The sequence below is a fragment of the Malaclemys terrapin genome, chromosome 2 (genome assembly GCF_027887155.1).
Source record: "Malaclemys terrapin pileata isolate rMalTer1 chromosome 2, rMalTer1.hap1, whole genome shotgun sequence".
Lineage (NCBI taxonomy): Eukaryota > Metazoa > Chordata > Testudines > Emydidae > Malaclemys > Malaclemys terrapin.
Window position 1 is genome coordinate 253821402 of NC_071506.1, and position 15481 is coordinate 253836882.

Below are 15481 nucleotides of genomic sequence, written 5' to 3' on the forward strand. Positions count from 1 at the left end.
CCACAGAGACTATTACAAGTAGAGGAGGAACCCAGATTCTAACCAGCCCTTATTTTGCCCATTTAATTCAAGTCAACCATGTTCAGGAATGGTGGTTATCTGATTTAGGTCCAATTCTAATTAAAGATTTAGCACATTAGGAAGTCAGATGCACATCAAATGGGACAGGTTCAGTTATGTTTGAATTGCTGTGTCTTACCTTACCTCTCCCCAAGAAATGGAACACATCCAACACCCACTACATCCAAATTTACTATGATTTCACCCTCTACCCCCTCAAGATGTCCAAAGGGTTGGTTTCTACTCAGCTGTTGTGAAAGGACAGACAAGTTCTACACTACATTGATCCCTACTGCAGCTATATTTAAAACCTACACATAGAAATTTAAACCTGATATGCAGCAAGTAATGTGTGTATGTGGGTGAGGAATAACCTAGTTATTGGAGGTGGTGTGAAAGTGAGAAGCTTCCACCCAATGCCTTGTATTCTTACTACTTTAATCAGGAGCGCTAAAGCATTTATTTCAAAGCAGGTAAGTTATCCTTCTTGTACAAAGTGACCCTTAAGACACCTGATCTGGTTAGAGTAGATGCCTCCACTAGACTGTTTATATTAATAGACTAATGTCAAAGGGGAGATAAATGTATTAGGTCCCTGGAGCTAGTGTAACAGGCAGCTACGCAGAGAAAACACTCCATAAGAAACAGCCAATACTAAAAATTTTCTCCCTCATGTTTAGTTTCCAGAAATGAATGCCATGATCATGAGGAGATTCAGTTTGCCAGGTGATGTTGAACGTGCTCGGCACTATGTACTTCAGGTAAGACTAGTATGAAGTATAAATTTATTTAATTCCTCAAATTAGTTGTAGGAGTTATAGGCAATCTAGAACTCATTGCATGAATTAGCCACAGATGGCAGGGCTGTATTTAAAAAAGTTTAGCATTTAACTCAAGAAGTGGTTCTCAACCAGGACTACCCATACCCCTGGGAGCACACACATTTGCCTCATTTTATTACATAAAGCACTATCAAAGTCAGTCATACAGACAAAATGAGAAAGTAAACACTTTCAGTAATAGTGTGCTGGGCCACTTTTGTATTTTTGCCTGATTTTGTAAGCATGTAGTTTAAAATTAGGTAAAACTTTGGGTATGCAAAACAGATCAGACTCCTGAAAGGGATACACGGGTTTATAAAGGTTGAGAACACTGAACTCTAAGATGTAATCAAAGATACTGTTGCAAAGTATTCAAACTTTGCTGGTTCCTGGGGTGAAAAATAGCTTGCAAGCACAGCACTTAAGAGGAACAGCAGAGGCAGATTATGGGATTAGATAGATGTAGCAACATAGTTAATGCACTGGATCCAAGAGGGTCAGTTTCTAAGAACTCAGTTGCTGGTACTGAAGAGTAGTTATGTTTCAGAGGTACAAAAACATAAAATAAAAATAGGCAGAGTCAAGAAAGCTTACATTGCTTCTTAGTTTAAATCTGGCCCTGCTAAAAGAATGTTCAATTTAATAGTCTACCCCTAAAGTTTTAGTTTCTAATTTTAGAGTATTGTATGATGACATGTTTGTCAAATTTAAACTTGCAGAATTTGGACATTAGCACAGGACATGGATGACCAGAAGTAGTCAGTTTAATTCACTAACCAGATATTCCTGTTTATTAAGTCAGTTTTAAATTCAAAATGTTTTGAGGTTTTTTTCTGCACATTTAAGGTAGTTTAGCAATGAGAAACAATTACTGTTTGTGCATTTGAATCCCAATTTTCATTCAAATGCAACTTGACACAAATATGAGTTCAATAATTTAATCACCTCTAAGAAATGTATCATTGGCCCATTTCTAATCAAAAGTTTTAAATCAAGAATCTGATGGTATGTTATACCATTTAAGTATACTGTATCCTGGTTAGCAAGTGGTACCAGATTATATGAAGGAAATCAACCTTTCTTCAGGAAAATAACTGAAGTGTAAATGTAAAAAGATTAAAATCAAGCTTTCTTGCTTGCTGATTTAAATCCAATCTACTGTGACTAGAGCCACTGTGGAGGGTTAAAGACACTAACTCACTTCCAACAGCATTGGTTTGTTTTACATGTAGCAATGGAAATAATTGCTACTCTATTAGCTTTTTTTTTGTTGTTGTTGTTTAAAAAAGAGTGATGGTGTACAGCAAACAACCTACCTCGCCCAACGCTACTGCCATGAAGCAATGAAAGAGATTAGTAAACTGCGACCATCCGCTGAACGAGATGCCCTCATTCAGCTCACAGAAACTGTACTCACCCGGGACAAGTGAGACACCACCTTCCACTCATACTGGCAGCTACTTACCAGACTGTGCCTATAAAACTACATTTCAAAACATCTTGGTTTGCTTCCAGTGCTGGTTACCAAAAATTATTTTTTTAATATTTTCTGAAATAAATATACTTTAAGTTTATGAAGACGTTTGAGGGAAGCCATACAACTATGAAACAATCAGTCTGTTAAATTGTACTAATTCTGTCTAAATGTGTTTTAATAAGGGCGTTTGTTGGAGGAAGTATTGTTTACACTTAATATTGATGTACAATGCCAATGAGAATAAATATTAATTAAAATTAATGCATTCCAAATAACATATTACTTTAAGTGTGAAGTGATAAGGTTTACTGCAAAAACATGGTTTGATTGCTTTCCCAGCTGTGCGTGTTAAACTTCAGAAGTACCCAAAGTGTTATATAGGAGAATGGTTTATTATAAAAGACTGTACATAAACTTAACAAGTTATATACAAATTAAGTGAAGACTTTCCAATTTATAAAGAAAATACAGGTAAATTATTGGTTGCTAATTTTTCAGAAGGTGATATTAACACTTAAAGCAGAAAGCATTTGGAAGTTACAATGATTTTAGGGAGGAAGGTGAAGGAGTTCCCATATTTCTAATTTTACACTAGAAAAGAAATGATGCAGCAACCAATCAAGCTTCCAACCACCAGTCTTTTAGCACTTTGTTATAGAAGTGTACATTTAATACCCCAGTAGGACAGCACTTTAAAGTCCAAAACAAATCTTTACTACATACAATAATAGAGCATACTACATACTCTACTTCAGATAAGCTAAGCACTACAGTTTTGTATAAACTGAAGTGAACATCCCATCTGACTTTTTGCCCAATTTCCCATAATGAAGTGGAGAGGCAAAGTGCATTTGTCACTTTCCAATAATAAACAGGATGTGAATGTCTGTCCCCCGCTTTCTGTATGACTGCTAGCTCTGACTGCCTACTTGGTGTATTATCAGCTTCAAACATACAAATTTGTCCTGCTGGTCCAGCATACAGTTTGTATTTAGTAATGTCAGTTGCAGCAAACTGAAACTAATTAGTGAGTTCAACACTCAGCTGCGAATCCTTTAAGTACTTAATTTTAGCAGTACTTGAACCCTTTACCCACTAATTTTGAAAGAATGTTCTGATAAGTGGATAATTTTCAGGTTTGGTATATTTGTTTGCCCACTAATGTCAATGTTAAAAATAAGGCTACAACACTTGTCCTTAGTTTAGTACATTGCTAGTGATACCACAATCATAAATTGGCTTACTTGGCAAAGCAATTAGAAGTGCTGACAAAGTAATGCACAAGACCTTTGGTTCCACATATATTTATGAATGGAAAAGTTGTAATGCAAATTTACTCATTTAAAAAAAACTTGGTACAAATTACACATACATAAGACCACCCATTTTTGATTCACATGGACCCCGTAGAGACTCAAGCAATTCATTGCAATAGATTTTAGTGAGTTCTCCAGGTAGAGATTACAACAAATTGGAAGCATCTTGGATTTTTAAAAAAGTATATTTCAATACATAAGTTTGTATGCATGCTTTAAACAATTATAGTTCAAGAATGAGCAAGAGTCTAACAAAAAGTAATATGACCAGCACTGACATTAAACTTTTCACCCAGATTTTTAATATGTTAGTCTAACTTAATGTTAGTTACCATGCTGCACTGAAAAATGTAATGGCACAATCTGAATCATGGTTCATTAAATATTATACCCTACTTCCCAAGAATATTTAGGCTGGTCATAAAATTAACAATGCGTAAGTAAATAAGCATAACCAGTAATAAGACAGTTGCTTGTTTTACAAATTGCTATCAGGTAAGACAAACTGTCTCCAAAGATTTATGCTTATGGAGATGGACATTCTTCAATCATACCATTAAAACAGTATGGCCTGAAAAGATGGGCACATTTTTTTTTAAAGTGTATTAAGACAATTGTTAACTTTTAGTTACCTCTTGTAAATAATCATGGTATGATTGAATACAAGACCCAACTTGAAAAGCAAAGATTCTAATCAGCATAGTGCATGATTGATTCAACATAATTCCCAGGGAACAGGCCAGTCACTCGATTGCAAACTCCTTCATACCACCCATCATCATTCTTCTTTATCACATAAATGATTGCACCTTCCATAAATGACAGCTCATCATCCTTGTCCTTTGTGTAGTCATATATAGCAACAACTAGGGATGAAAAGAGTCAGACAAATTAGTTTGCCATGTACTATTACACAATACACAGCATTTTAAAGTGCAGGTCTCATATTTAAGTGACTAGTAAGGACATCTCAGGTTTTTCAGTGTTTGTCTCAGTGATTCCTGTATCTAATGTGCTCAGTTTACAAATAAAGTCATCCCCCAACTCTCCCCCACCCTTTCAACATGAAATCTGGAGAGTCAAGATAAATTTTCCTCTTAACATTACCACCAGTAAAGAGGTGTACAGGCCCAATTAGGCCCTCAATTAGCCTTTTGGCTTGCACAGGTGTAATTGATGGGAATGTAGAAAATGTTTCAGAGATTTATGAAAAGGAACAGAATCCAGTTCAGAGGTGTAAAAAAAAAAAAAAAAAAAAAGTAAACTGTTAGCCTTGCAGCCATAACACTGTTTGTCACAGCAGATAGAACCTGAAATACACACCTCTGTTAAGGTACTATTTCTATAATTCCGTAGAGTAGAACCTTCCCAAGGATAAAATTAGCTATTCACTAAATGCTGGCCATGTTTATGTAGTGCAGCTTTTCGCGAAAATCCTAAAGAAATCAGATCCAAAGGGACGCTGTTAAGAGGCATCTCTCCTACTTATAAGTGGCATATAACAGTGCTGTGGAGCTAAAGTTTCCAACCTTGCAGATTAATCTTAGAACTAAATTCACCAGCACAGGAGTAATTTTTTCAATTTTTTAATTTAGGAGATTTTTAGCTCCAAAATAAATTAAGGTTGCAATCACTCAAGAATTAGGAAATTCCAGAATTGAGGTTCCCTATACAACCTTAAATTGGCCTCCAATTTACATTTTGATAGTTTTTAAACACATGACCACATCCTATATTTTTCCATAAGACCTTCAGGGTGCAGGCTGAACTAGGGTTACCATATTTCAGCAAGCAAAAAAGAGGACAGGAGGAGCCCCGCCCCTGCCCCTCCCACTTCCCGCCCCCCCAGAACCCTCAACCCTCCCCCCGTTCCTTGTCCCCTGACTGCCCCCTCCTGGGACCCCTGCCCCTAACTGCCCCCCAGGACTCCACTCCCTATCTAAGCCTCCCTGCCTCTTGTCCCCTGACTGCCCCAACCCTTATCCACACCCCCACCCCCAGACAGACCCCTGGGACTCCCACGCCCCATCCAACCACTCCCCACCCCCTGACAGCCCCCCCCCCGAACTCCCAACCCATCTAAACCCCTCTGCTCCCTGTCCCCTGACTGCTCCGATTCCTCTCCGCACTCCTGCCCCCTGACAGCCCCCCCGAGAACTCCCAACCCATCTAAACCCCTCTGCTCCCTGTCCCCTGACTGCTCCGATCCCTCTCCCCACTCCTGCCCCCTGACAGCCCCCCCCAGAATTCCCAGCTCCCCACCCCCCGCTCCTTGTCCCCTGACTGCCCCCTCCTGGGACCCCTGCTCCTAACTGCCCTCCAGAACCCCACCCCCTACCTAAGACTCCCTGTTCCTTGTCCCCTAACTACCCCCTCCTAAGACCCCCCCCAACTGCCCCCCAGGACCCTACCCCCTACCTGTACCCTGACTGCCCAAAACTTTCTCCACTCCCCCCAAAAAGCCCCCCCCCGTTTCTTGACTGCCCCCTCCAGAACCTCCCTGGCCCCCTTACCCTGCTGCTCAGAACAGGGTGTTGGGCTCTGTGCGAGCCGAGCCGGACACATGGCTGCGCTCCCCAGCACAACAAAACCCGGTCTCTGGCCCTGCACAGTGCTGCTGGACCGGGCTGCAGGGGAGAGCTGCCGGCTCAGAATGCAGGGCGGATCCGGCTCCTCTCCAGCTGCTCCAGAGTCCAGCCCGGGACTTTCCTGCAGCCCTCCCAGCTGCTCGCTCTGCTCTGCCGGGGGAGGGGGGGAATCCCGGACATTTTGAGTGTTTTACAAATTCCCCCCGGACGCTATTTTTAGAACAAAAAGGAGGACATGTCCGGGTAAATCCGGACGAATGGTAACCCTAGCTGAACTGTGCTCTGGTAATAAATCAGGGCTGTTTAGTGAAAGAGGCTGTTGGCTGTAGGGCCCCTGCCTCAACTGTTGCGAAAGTTGGAAGGTATGTAGCACATGAGGAAAGGAACTGCATCGAAGAGAGGAAGGTCTGTTGGTTAAGATTGTTGAATGCTGCTCTGGAGAATTAAATTCCTTCTATCACTCCCTCTGCCATGAGTTCCTATGTGATGTTAGGCAAGTCACATAAACCAAAGCTTTGACAAGCGGCCACTGTGTTCCTCATTTTCTAGGTGCTTAAACTTGATGCTAGTGTTTGATTTACGGAAGTGCTGAGCACTCAGATGCAACTGAAGTCAATGGGAGCTGTGTTCAGAACATAAAATGTTAGTACTCTGCTATAATACTATTGCTATTAAATGTTAAGTACTCTGAAATATAAGGCCCTAGGCTTTTCAAATTATGGACCTAAAGTTAGTGGACACTTCTTGCTTTAATCTTTGTGCCTCATTTCCCCCTGTATAAAATGGAGATAATACCACCACCTCACAGGTGACAAGACAAAGACAAAATTAACTGTTTGTCAAGAACTAAGATGTGAGCACAAAAGAGAAGCCACTGAGGAAAATTAACAATTCTGTAGTCAGTTCACGGTTTGGAGGGTGCACAGCAAATAATGCCTGGGGCCCCACATTGAATGATTAGCATAAAAATATGGAAGTAGTAATGATTCAGTGAGCACATTTCATCCTGTACACTCAATGAGGCAGGGGTCCTATGGAAAAAAATAGCATGTGATTATGTAAATGAAGACAAGCCATCTGCACAAGAGGGCCAAATAAGTGTTGCACAGTCTTAATTCTGACATTTCGTAAGTGTTGAGTGCTTGACATTTCAACCTTAATGTACTTTTTATGGATGAAAGATGGATTTATGTTGGGGGCAGAGGGCGGGCAGAAGAAAAAAAACACTTTCCACAGTGAAAAGCAACAGAGGGTCCTGTGGCACCTTTAAGACTAACAGAAGTATGGGGAGCATAAGCTTTCGTGGGTAAGAACCTCACTTGCATCTGAAGAAGTGAGGTTCTTACCCACGAAAGCTTATGCTCCCAGTACTTCTGTTAGTCTCAAAGATGCCACAGGACCCTCTGTTGCTTTTTACAGATTCAGACTAACACGGCTACCCCTCTGATACTTTCCACAGTGAGTAATTACAGTGGTAGCATTGATCAGTTTCATGCTCCTTAGTCAGTTCCAAGAGTGTACATGTGGCAGATATCTGGAGAAGGGAGCGACTTACGGTCTGGGCACATTAGTAAAATGAACCTATGTTGGCATTACTCAAATGTCTATAAACTCGTGCTGAAAACAGTTTAGCAACTAATGAAGATGGAACATAATAGTTTAACTGTTACAGCGAAGAAAACATACTCCAAAAATCGATCACTATCACATTTTCCCTAACTGTGAAACATTTCCCCTCTCGACAGTGGCAGCCAAATCATTTTAAACACCAGGTCACAGGAAACTTGTTGCTGGCAGTTGTCACAAACTGGTTATTTTCTTAGCACAGATTGACCCTACAGCTAGGAAATTGGCATGTCAGTTATTTGCAGAAACAAACATTGCCAGTCTTATGAATGAGGTAAAGAGTTCCATATGCAAATAGGATTTAAAATACTCTTAAGACATTTCTCAAACAAAACCACTATAATTTTACCGTTAAAAGGCTAACGTAAGCCAACTTTATCATCTCATTTATTCAACATCAAGGGAAAAATCCCACAAATAATCAGTAGGGCCAAAAAGCCTGGTCTTTCAATGAGGTTATTTCTGGATAGACATCCAGCAGGGTTGACACAGCCATTGCTGGTCTAGAAGTGGGCTGTAGCCCACGAAAGCTTAAGCTCAAATAAATTTGTTAGTCTCTAAGGTGCCACAAGTACTCCTGTTCTTTTTGAAGATGAATTAAATCCAATTTACAGCTATTTCTTGTAATGATGGATTACTTCTCCACTTCCTTCCAGAGTGCTTGAGTGTATCAAGGACTCGATTTGTTACACTGGGCACAGCCACTGAGAAGTTAGGAAAGAATGGTTATAAGTTTGGATTGAGCAGGGAGATTTTGGTTTCCTTTCATCAGAGCGTACAAGTTAAATTGCAGTTATGTATTGCCACCATGTCAATGTATGGACTGAACTCTTACCTTTCTCAATATAGTTTTTAGGGGCCCAAGCAGGGTCTCCATCTGCATACGGATCACTGTACTGCACTACTGCAGCTTCCTCATCCTCATAATCCACAGGGGGAGGGGGAGGAGGAGGAGGAGAATCATCAAACATAGGCATCTCATCTGGAGGTGGTGGTGGAGGAGGAGTTGGACTATCAGCAACTAAAAAACGTTTGAAGATTTGCATCAGAAACAGTAAAGTAAACCTTAGGCTGTGCATTGTAGAGAAAGAGAGCATGCACTACAATACCATGCACTGCTTAGAAACAAAGGCTTTACAGGTTAAAGCTACAAAACACAACTATGTTATTAGTGGTCAAATCTATGTATAAATGCTACTAGAGTCAAAGCACATGCTCCAGAGGGCATAAGCTGATTGCCAGCAGATAGAAAGAATTTTTGTCCCATCTCCATGTATGACAAGTGACTAGATGCAATATACACATATGCAAGGGGATGACGGGCATCCTCAGAACCAGGAGGTAACTGGGCACCATGATGAATCAGTGGTTTGACATGGTTTTGCAAATCTTGTGTTAATGCATTTTGTATATACTTCATTTCTGTTATTCTGAGCACTAATTTATTTGCTTCTGTCTTACTTTGAGAATTATCTTTTTACAAAATCTGGTGTAGGACAAGAAGGGAGGGAAGTCATTAGTATATCAGATTTGACTAGGTAAGAGAAAACAGAATACTACACATTCAGAGGCAAAGCTTTGTACAGACCCTTATCTTGCAGGATAGTCTATGAGCACACGCCCTGGATTCAATTAGTGAATTAATGCAAATGGAGGATAGGCAGCCACTGTTCTCAGGGGAGATACATGAGGAATTAAATGCATGATTCAAAATATTCAATCTCTAAAAAGATTCCAATATCAGCACAATTACTAGTGGCTTTGGGATAGGGAGAAAGGAAAAAATGGAAGTACAAATTATTGCTCAAACCCATCTATCACCAATATTCAGAATGGAAAAATATCAGTCAAGAACCGTACAGCAGCTCTCCCTAGAGAACCTTTGCCATACAGGCCCCAGACTCCTTCCCCCAAGCCTCTGATATTCACACACTCCTGCAGGTCCCACTGTTCTCTGCACCAGGGAGTGCCCTGGCAGCTTTTTTATGCCGCTTTTACAGCACTGGTGAATACAAGCGGTGCTGGATTGTCTGTGCATCCTGCGGTGTCAGAACACGGCGGTGCCAAGGGTCTCTTAGACTAGAGTCCCTCCGCGGCACCGTGTTACGTACTGATGCCAAGGCACTCCATACAGTCAGACGCTCTCGGTGCAGGGTCCTGGCAGTCCGCGGCAGACTGGGGATGAAGGGCGGATTCCATTAGCAACTGCTTCAATTGGAAATCTAGCTCCTCTTTAATTCTGGGGCGGAAAGCCCTGCAGATCTTGCACGTTTCTATCTGGTGCACCTCCCACAGACACGAGTTGTGGGGATTGCTTGTTGGCATAGGCTTCCTGCAGGTTCCGCAAAGTTTAAAAGCCTTGGGCTCTTGGCATGCCTAGGAGCCCAGAGGGTGGGGTGGGGTTGGGATTAGGGAAACCCCACTCCCAAACCTTACTATATACAATATATACACTAACAACTAAGACTAGGCTAAGCTAACTATATGAAAACACTAAGGGAAGCACTTGCTAAGCAAGCAACAGCAGTTCCAACGACCATCACTGGCGGTAAGAAGGAACTGAGGAGGGGCCGGGTCAGCAGGGTCATATATTAAGCGCCATGAAGGCACCACTCCAAGGGGCTCCACAGCTGACCCGACGGGAGCTCCTAAAAGAAAGCTTTCCAACAACTGTGCACGCGGCACATGCACACGTGATTGGAATGGACATGAACACACATCTCGAAGAACAGTTAGGAGAAGGTGAGTAACTGTTTTTTCTAAACACTGGCTTGCAAACTCTCCTCCAGGCAGCAAATAAGGGCTGGAGATCCATCTTCCCCATTCATGGGAAACGCCACAACATATTACATCTTAACCTCTTTATATGGGCAACAGACATCCCCCAACTGCTCTCCTAGGTCAAACGCCTCACTTTAGCCCCTCTGCCTTCCCACTGCAACACGAAACATTTCATTACAAAAACAACAAGGAGTCTGGTGGCACCTTAAAGACTAACAGATTTATTTGGGCATAAGCTTTCGTGAGTAAAAACCTCACTTCTTCGGATGCATCCGAAGTGAGGTTTTTACTCACGAAAGCTTATGCCCAAATAAATCTGTTAGTCTTTAAGGTGCCACCAGACTCCTTGTTGTTTTTGTAGATACAGACTAACACGGCTACCCCCGATACTTGACACCATTTCATTACACTTTCCCCATTCACTCCCTGCTACTGATCATCCTGCCAACCAGGACAGAGGCCAAAGATCTGTTTGTATCCAATCAAATCTACATATGCAGTCCCCTCTGTGGAGGAGTAAGACAGCTACTTAACAATGCACAACAATTTACATGACAGTTTAGGATAAAAAATGAACACCACTGTACCCAGATGAAATTCTGATCCCAGCATGCTCGGCAGCAACAGCACAGAGAGAGAGGGTGGAAAGCCTCTGCTCTGAGCCTTGACTGAGTAGCTCAGTGATGGAACCTGTGCCCAGTCTGGCAGGAGCTCCCTCCTCCCACTCAGGTTTCCTTCTAGTTCCTGTGAACAAGCTGCAGCCGAGCAGCTGTGGGACAAATCCCTTTCATGAACACTGGGGCCAGAAGCAAGTGCCCCACTGGCCAGATTCAGCCCATGTGCCATATATTTGGCATCTCCTATAGAAATAATTTAGTTAGGAGTAATATAATTGGTGGGCCAGAACCTGAGCAGAACACCAGAGTTAGCACAAAAAAAAGTGTAATAATTCCATACAAGTGTCTGGGCCTTGTTTTGAAATTTCACCTTATAGCACCACTAGCTGCATCGCGTCCCACTGCACTGTTCTGGGGGCCCTGGATCAGTGCCCCCAACTGGATCGCCAACATCAGTAACGTTCTTTGGACGTCTCCAGTCCTAGTACCATCCCAGTCTGACCTTGCTTAACATAGGACAGATCTGATGAAACCACAGATCCAAGATGTTATGGCTCAAACCATAGGGTTCTACAGCCCTACATTTAGAGTGTAATATGCTAATAGTAACAAGCAAATAAAGGACAGGGAGGGACAACATGGTGATCATGAGTGAAGCTTTGGATGTGTGTGAGGTTAGCAGAAATTAATTTTTTTTTTTTAAAAAAGACCTTCTTACTCCTCACCTCCAAGCCATTAGTGATTCTTCTCCCAGACAAACCTCCACTTATGCTACTTTCATGAACTGGACTGTTTCCAAAATCCTTTGCCCAACTAAACATTTTATTTTATAAGAGAGTGATGTCTTGTAGGTGTCATTGTCTGCACAGTGAAATAGGACTTGCTAGTAGGCATAGTTTATTGACCCAATTCACTTGACATAGAAACATGCACACCCAAATAAATGAAACTATAGGAATTGGATCTGTTTCATACAGTATCTTGGGCACACATTTCACAAATGTATTTCCAATTCAAATTGAACATCTCCCACAATTTCCATCTCTGAGCATTTTGGATTTTGTTCTATTTAATCATGCTCATCAATTCTTGTCCTGTTCCAACCAGTGAAGATGCCTTATCTTATTAACTGCAGAAGTATGTTAATTCAACAATAAGGTTGCTTATTTAAAAACAAAGTGCCAACAGATACACCGATTTGGCTGCAGCATACAAGTCTGTTTTAAATGTTTCTCCTAAAACAGACAAATTCAACTTCACATTTAATGGGAGAAATGGGAACAAAGTACTATATATGTGCTACTAGGCAGAGTTAACACTGTTCTTGGAAATTTAACCTTTACATTTCCTCACTGATTTTAACTGGGCAACTGTAAAGGGACATTAACTTTGTTCTGTTGCATTTATTTTTCTTTTTAAAAATAAAATGGGAGAGAAGGAAGGGCAGAAATTGCCTATTCTCAGTATTAACATTTAAATGGTTTCAAATCCAGATTTCAAATTCAAACCCTCTCTTGGGTGTGTACAACGTAAGGGCATGGTGACTTCCTGCACCTGTGCTGCTGCTATTGTTTAGGTGGAGATTGGGTTAAAGCAATCCCCACCCCTATCTTTTTTTTTTTTAAACAAACAATACAATACAAGTAGGTGTGCTGCATCAGCTGTGTCTGTGTAACAGAGGTATTAGGAAGTCTGAATAAAATCCTCTTCTATGAAGATACCCACAGTCGGAGTACAGGGCGCAGGAAAAAAGAGTAGGTCTTGTGGAATTTCTTTCAGGGACCACAGAAGAAGGGTTTAGGAGTCCACAGAGGAAGCAACTTTCCAAGTATTTCGGATCCATAAGGATGGGAACCTCTCATGCCATGGAAGTCCAGCCTATCTATGTTGCTCTGTGGCCTTCATGCCATACTGTTAATGGGGTTCGTTGCGGAGTAGGTAAGTGAAAACCCAGCAGCTGGGCAAAACTCAAACCCAGTTTTGTAAAATGCAGTTTTTGCACCACTGCCTAAAACTCCATTTTCCACTCTGGATGTTCACTACCCAGTTTTCAAATGCAATTCACTTTAAAAAAAAAAAAAAAAGTTTTTGATTGAGTAAAGTTTTGATTGGGAAAGTTCACCCTTTCCAGGCCAGGTTTCAAACTTTAGTCATTTTTGCCATAGGCCTGTTAAAAAGTGAGCTCAGATTCTCTTCCTTTGGTTATACACACACAAGTTTGTTTGTTTTTGGATGGAGAGGATTCACCTTCAGGAGGACTATAAGCATGGAAAATTTCAGTCCAAAAGGCTAATAGCTTTCTGAAAAATTAATACGTAAAAATGGGGTTCTAACATTTTGTAACCTTGATCTCTAGCAATTGCTAGCCCACTATAACAGAGAATGGGTTTTTAAATGCAAACTTGTGCCATGCTATCTATTTTATTCTATACAAGGTTTATAGCATGCTCCTTACTGTCACATTTGGGCCCCTTGTCTTGGCCCTGATTCTGAGAAGTGCACAATACCCCCAAGGTAAAGGTGAAAACTTGACTGCTCAAGTGTTCTTATGGGTACTCAGCACCCTGTAAGGAGTCAGCTTCTTGCAGGATCAGTGCCCTGAAGGCTCCCGCAAGACATGAGGAGCGTCCACTGTTAATAAAAATTGCAGCCACTTTGCACCTCTCAGGATCAGATCCTTTGTTACTATCATTGCTCAACTTTCCAGAAGATGTCCAGATTCTAGTGAATGTTTTCACTTGTAGAAAACAGGAGGAAGAGGGAAGAATTGAGGCAAACTCCAAGCTCCTTCTATTTGCATTAGATAGTAAAACCGCACCTTTCCTTTTGTTTGGCTACACGACTTTCTAAAAAACTTCTACCATTTATGAGTTAACAATTACACAGGTGCATATTTTAACAGGCTATGTCATCCTTTCTAATCCAAACTAAGTAATTCTCACTAGTGTTAGGCAGGAGGATGCAACACTAAATTAATTTTTTTTTAATATATATTTCTACATCCACACTGAGCAGATGCCACATATTTCACATTTTTATCTCTATCATAAATTTGCAGCTCAATCCTTCAATGGGTCAGTAATAATCATGCACATGTTATAAAAAATTGAAGAGTGTGCCCTTCAGCTCCAATAGCATAGTGGCACTAGAATGCAAGATGGTATTAGCTTCTGAAAAGGAAACAAAATAGAGTCTGACTTGCCAGCCATGCATGCTAGAAGAAAACAGGCTCTACTCTTTGACAGCTCAGCTTGTCCAAACTTACTGTTTTCCTGCACCCTGGCCACGAAGCCTGTGAGAGGTATCTGTGGAGTCAACTGAGGCATAGGGGGAGGGGGTGGAGCAATAGAAACTGGTAGCAACAGAGACCATATTGGGGAAGTCAAACAGATAAAGGGAAAAAAAGGAAACAAACAAGAGCAGCTGTCAGTAACGAGGACCACAAAACAAAGTATGCAAAGAACAAGAACACACACAGAAGAACCTTCTTCAAGTTTGTTTTCCCAAAAGCAAAGCTAAAGCTGAATTCATGTTTAGCCAATTAGTGACTCAAGAAAGAAAAATATATTTATCTGACAGAGGCAAAATCCAGTCTGAATGTTCATAGTTCAGAGGACATGAGAACGAAGGATTTCACTGATTAGCACCTAGAAACTGCACAAAACAGAACTTCCTTATTCTTGTTAAAAAAAAAAAGGATTACTCCAAAATTCTGTGATTATTTTTAAAGAGAATTATTAATGGGATATACAAGGTTTCAGAGGATGGTGGTCTCCTGCTGTTACATAATAGCAGACACATATGGTGAATATATAAAATAAATTTGATGCAAAGCAAAAATGTGTTTATAGGAGCAGACAATCTGCAACTCCAGCTATTATAAATTATTTCATACTGAATGACCAATGATTATTTTCTCATAGATAGTCACTTAAGTGCTTCACTATTTACTATGCTACTGTGGATCTATTGTATTTTTATTGGTTTACAAGAAAGACCTGCTCTCCCATTGGCTGAAACACACAATAGCTTGTAAATTGGTTTCCAGCAGCATAAAATTTTGTTTTCAATTTTTTTAAAGCCTTCTATAAATACGAGCCACCAAGCAATCTGACAGCGGGTGTAGGTTCCAATGGTACAAATGGCCCTCCCATGCATATGCAGAACTCTCATCCAATTAGTTGAAATGTACGAG

General features: G+C 41.0%; 2 protein-coding genes across 10 annotated transcripts in view; one reads left to right on the forward strand and one right to left on the reverse strand.

The window, feature by feature from the left end:
* Nucleotides 1–2619, forward strand: part of PDSS1 (decaprenyl diphosphate synthase subunit 1) — a 34933-nt gene extending 32314 nt beyond the window's left edge. For all 5 annotated transcript variants that reach the window (XM_054020753.1, XM_054020754.1, XM_054020756.1 and 2 more), the window contains 2 exons: nucleotides 741–821; nucleotides 2171–2619. In XM_054020753.1, coding sequence (XP_053876728.1) covers nucleotides 741–821; nucleotides 2171–2311 — 222 coding nt within the window. In that variant the 3' untranslated portion in view covers nucleotides 2312–2619. The remainder of the gene's footprint in view (nucleotides 1–740; nucleotides 822–2170) is intronic.
* A 110-nt stretch (nucleotides 2620–2729) lies between these two features.
* Nucleotides 2730–15481, reverse strand: part of ABI1 (abl interactor 1) — a 127256-nt gene continuing 114504 nt past the window's right edge. For 3 of the 5 annotated variants that reach the window (XM_054020750.1, XM_054020752.1, XM_054020751.1), the window contains 2 exons: nucleotides 8724–8909; nucleotides 2730–4540 (listed from right to left, as the gene is read on the reverse strand). In XM_054020750.1, the coding sequence (XP_053876725.1) occupies nucleotides 4365–4540; nucleotides 8724–8909 (362 nt within the window). In that variant the 3' untranslated portion in view covers nucleotides 2730–4364. Of the gene's footprint in view, nucleotides 4541–8723; nucleotides 8910–14551; nucleotides 14639–15481 lie in introns of all 5 variants that reach the window. The other 2 variants (XM_054020748.1, XM_054020749.1) reach the window with 1 other exon arrangement.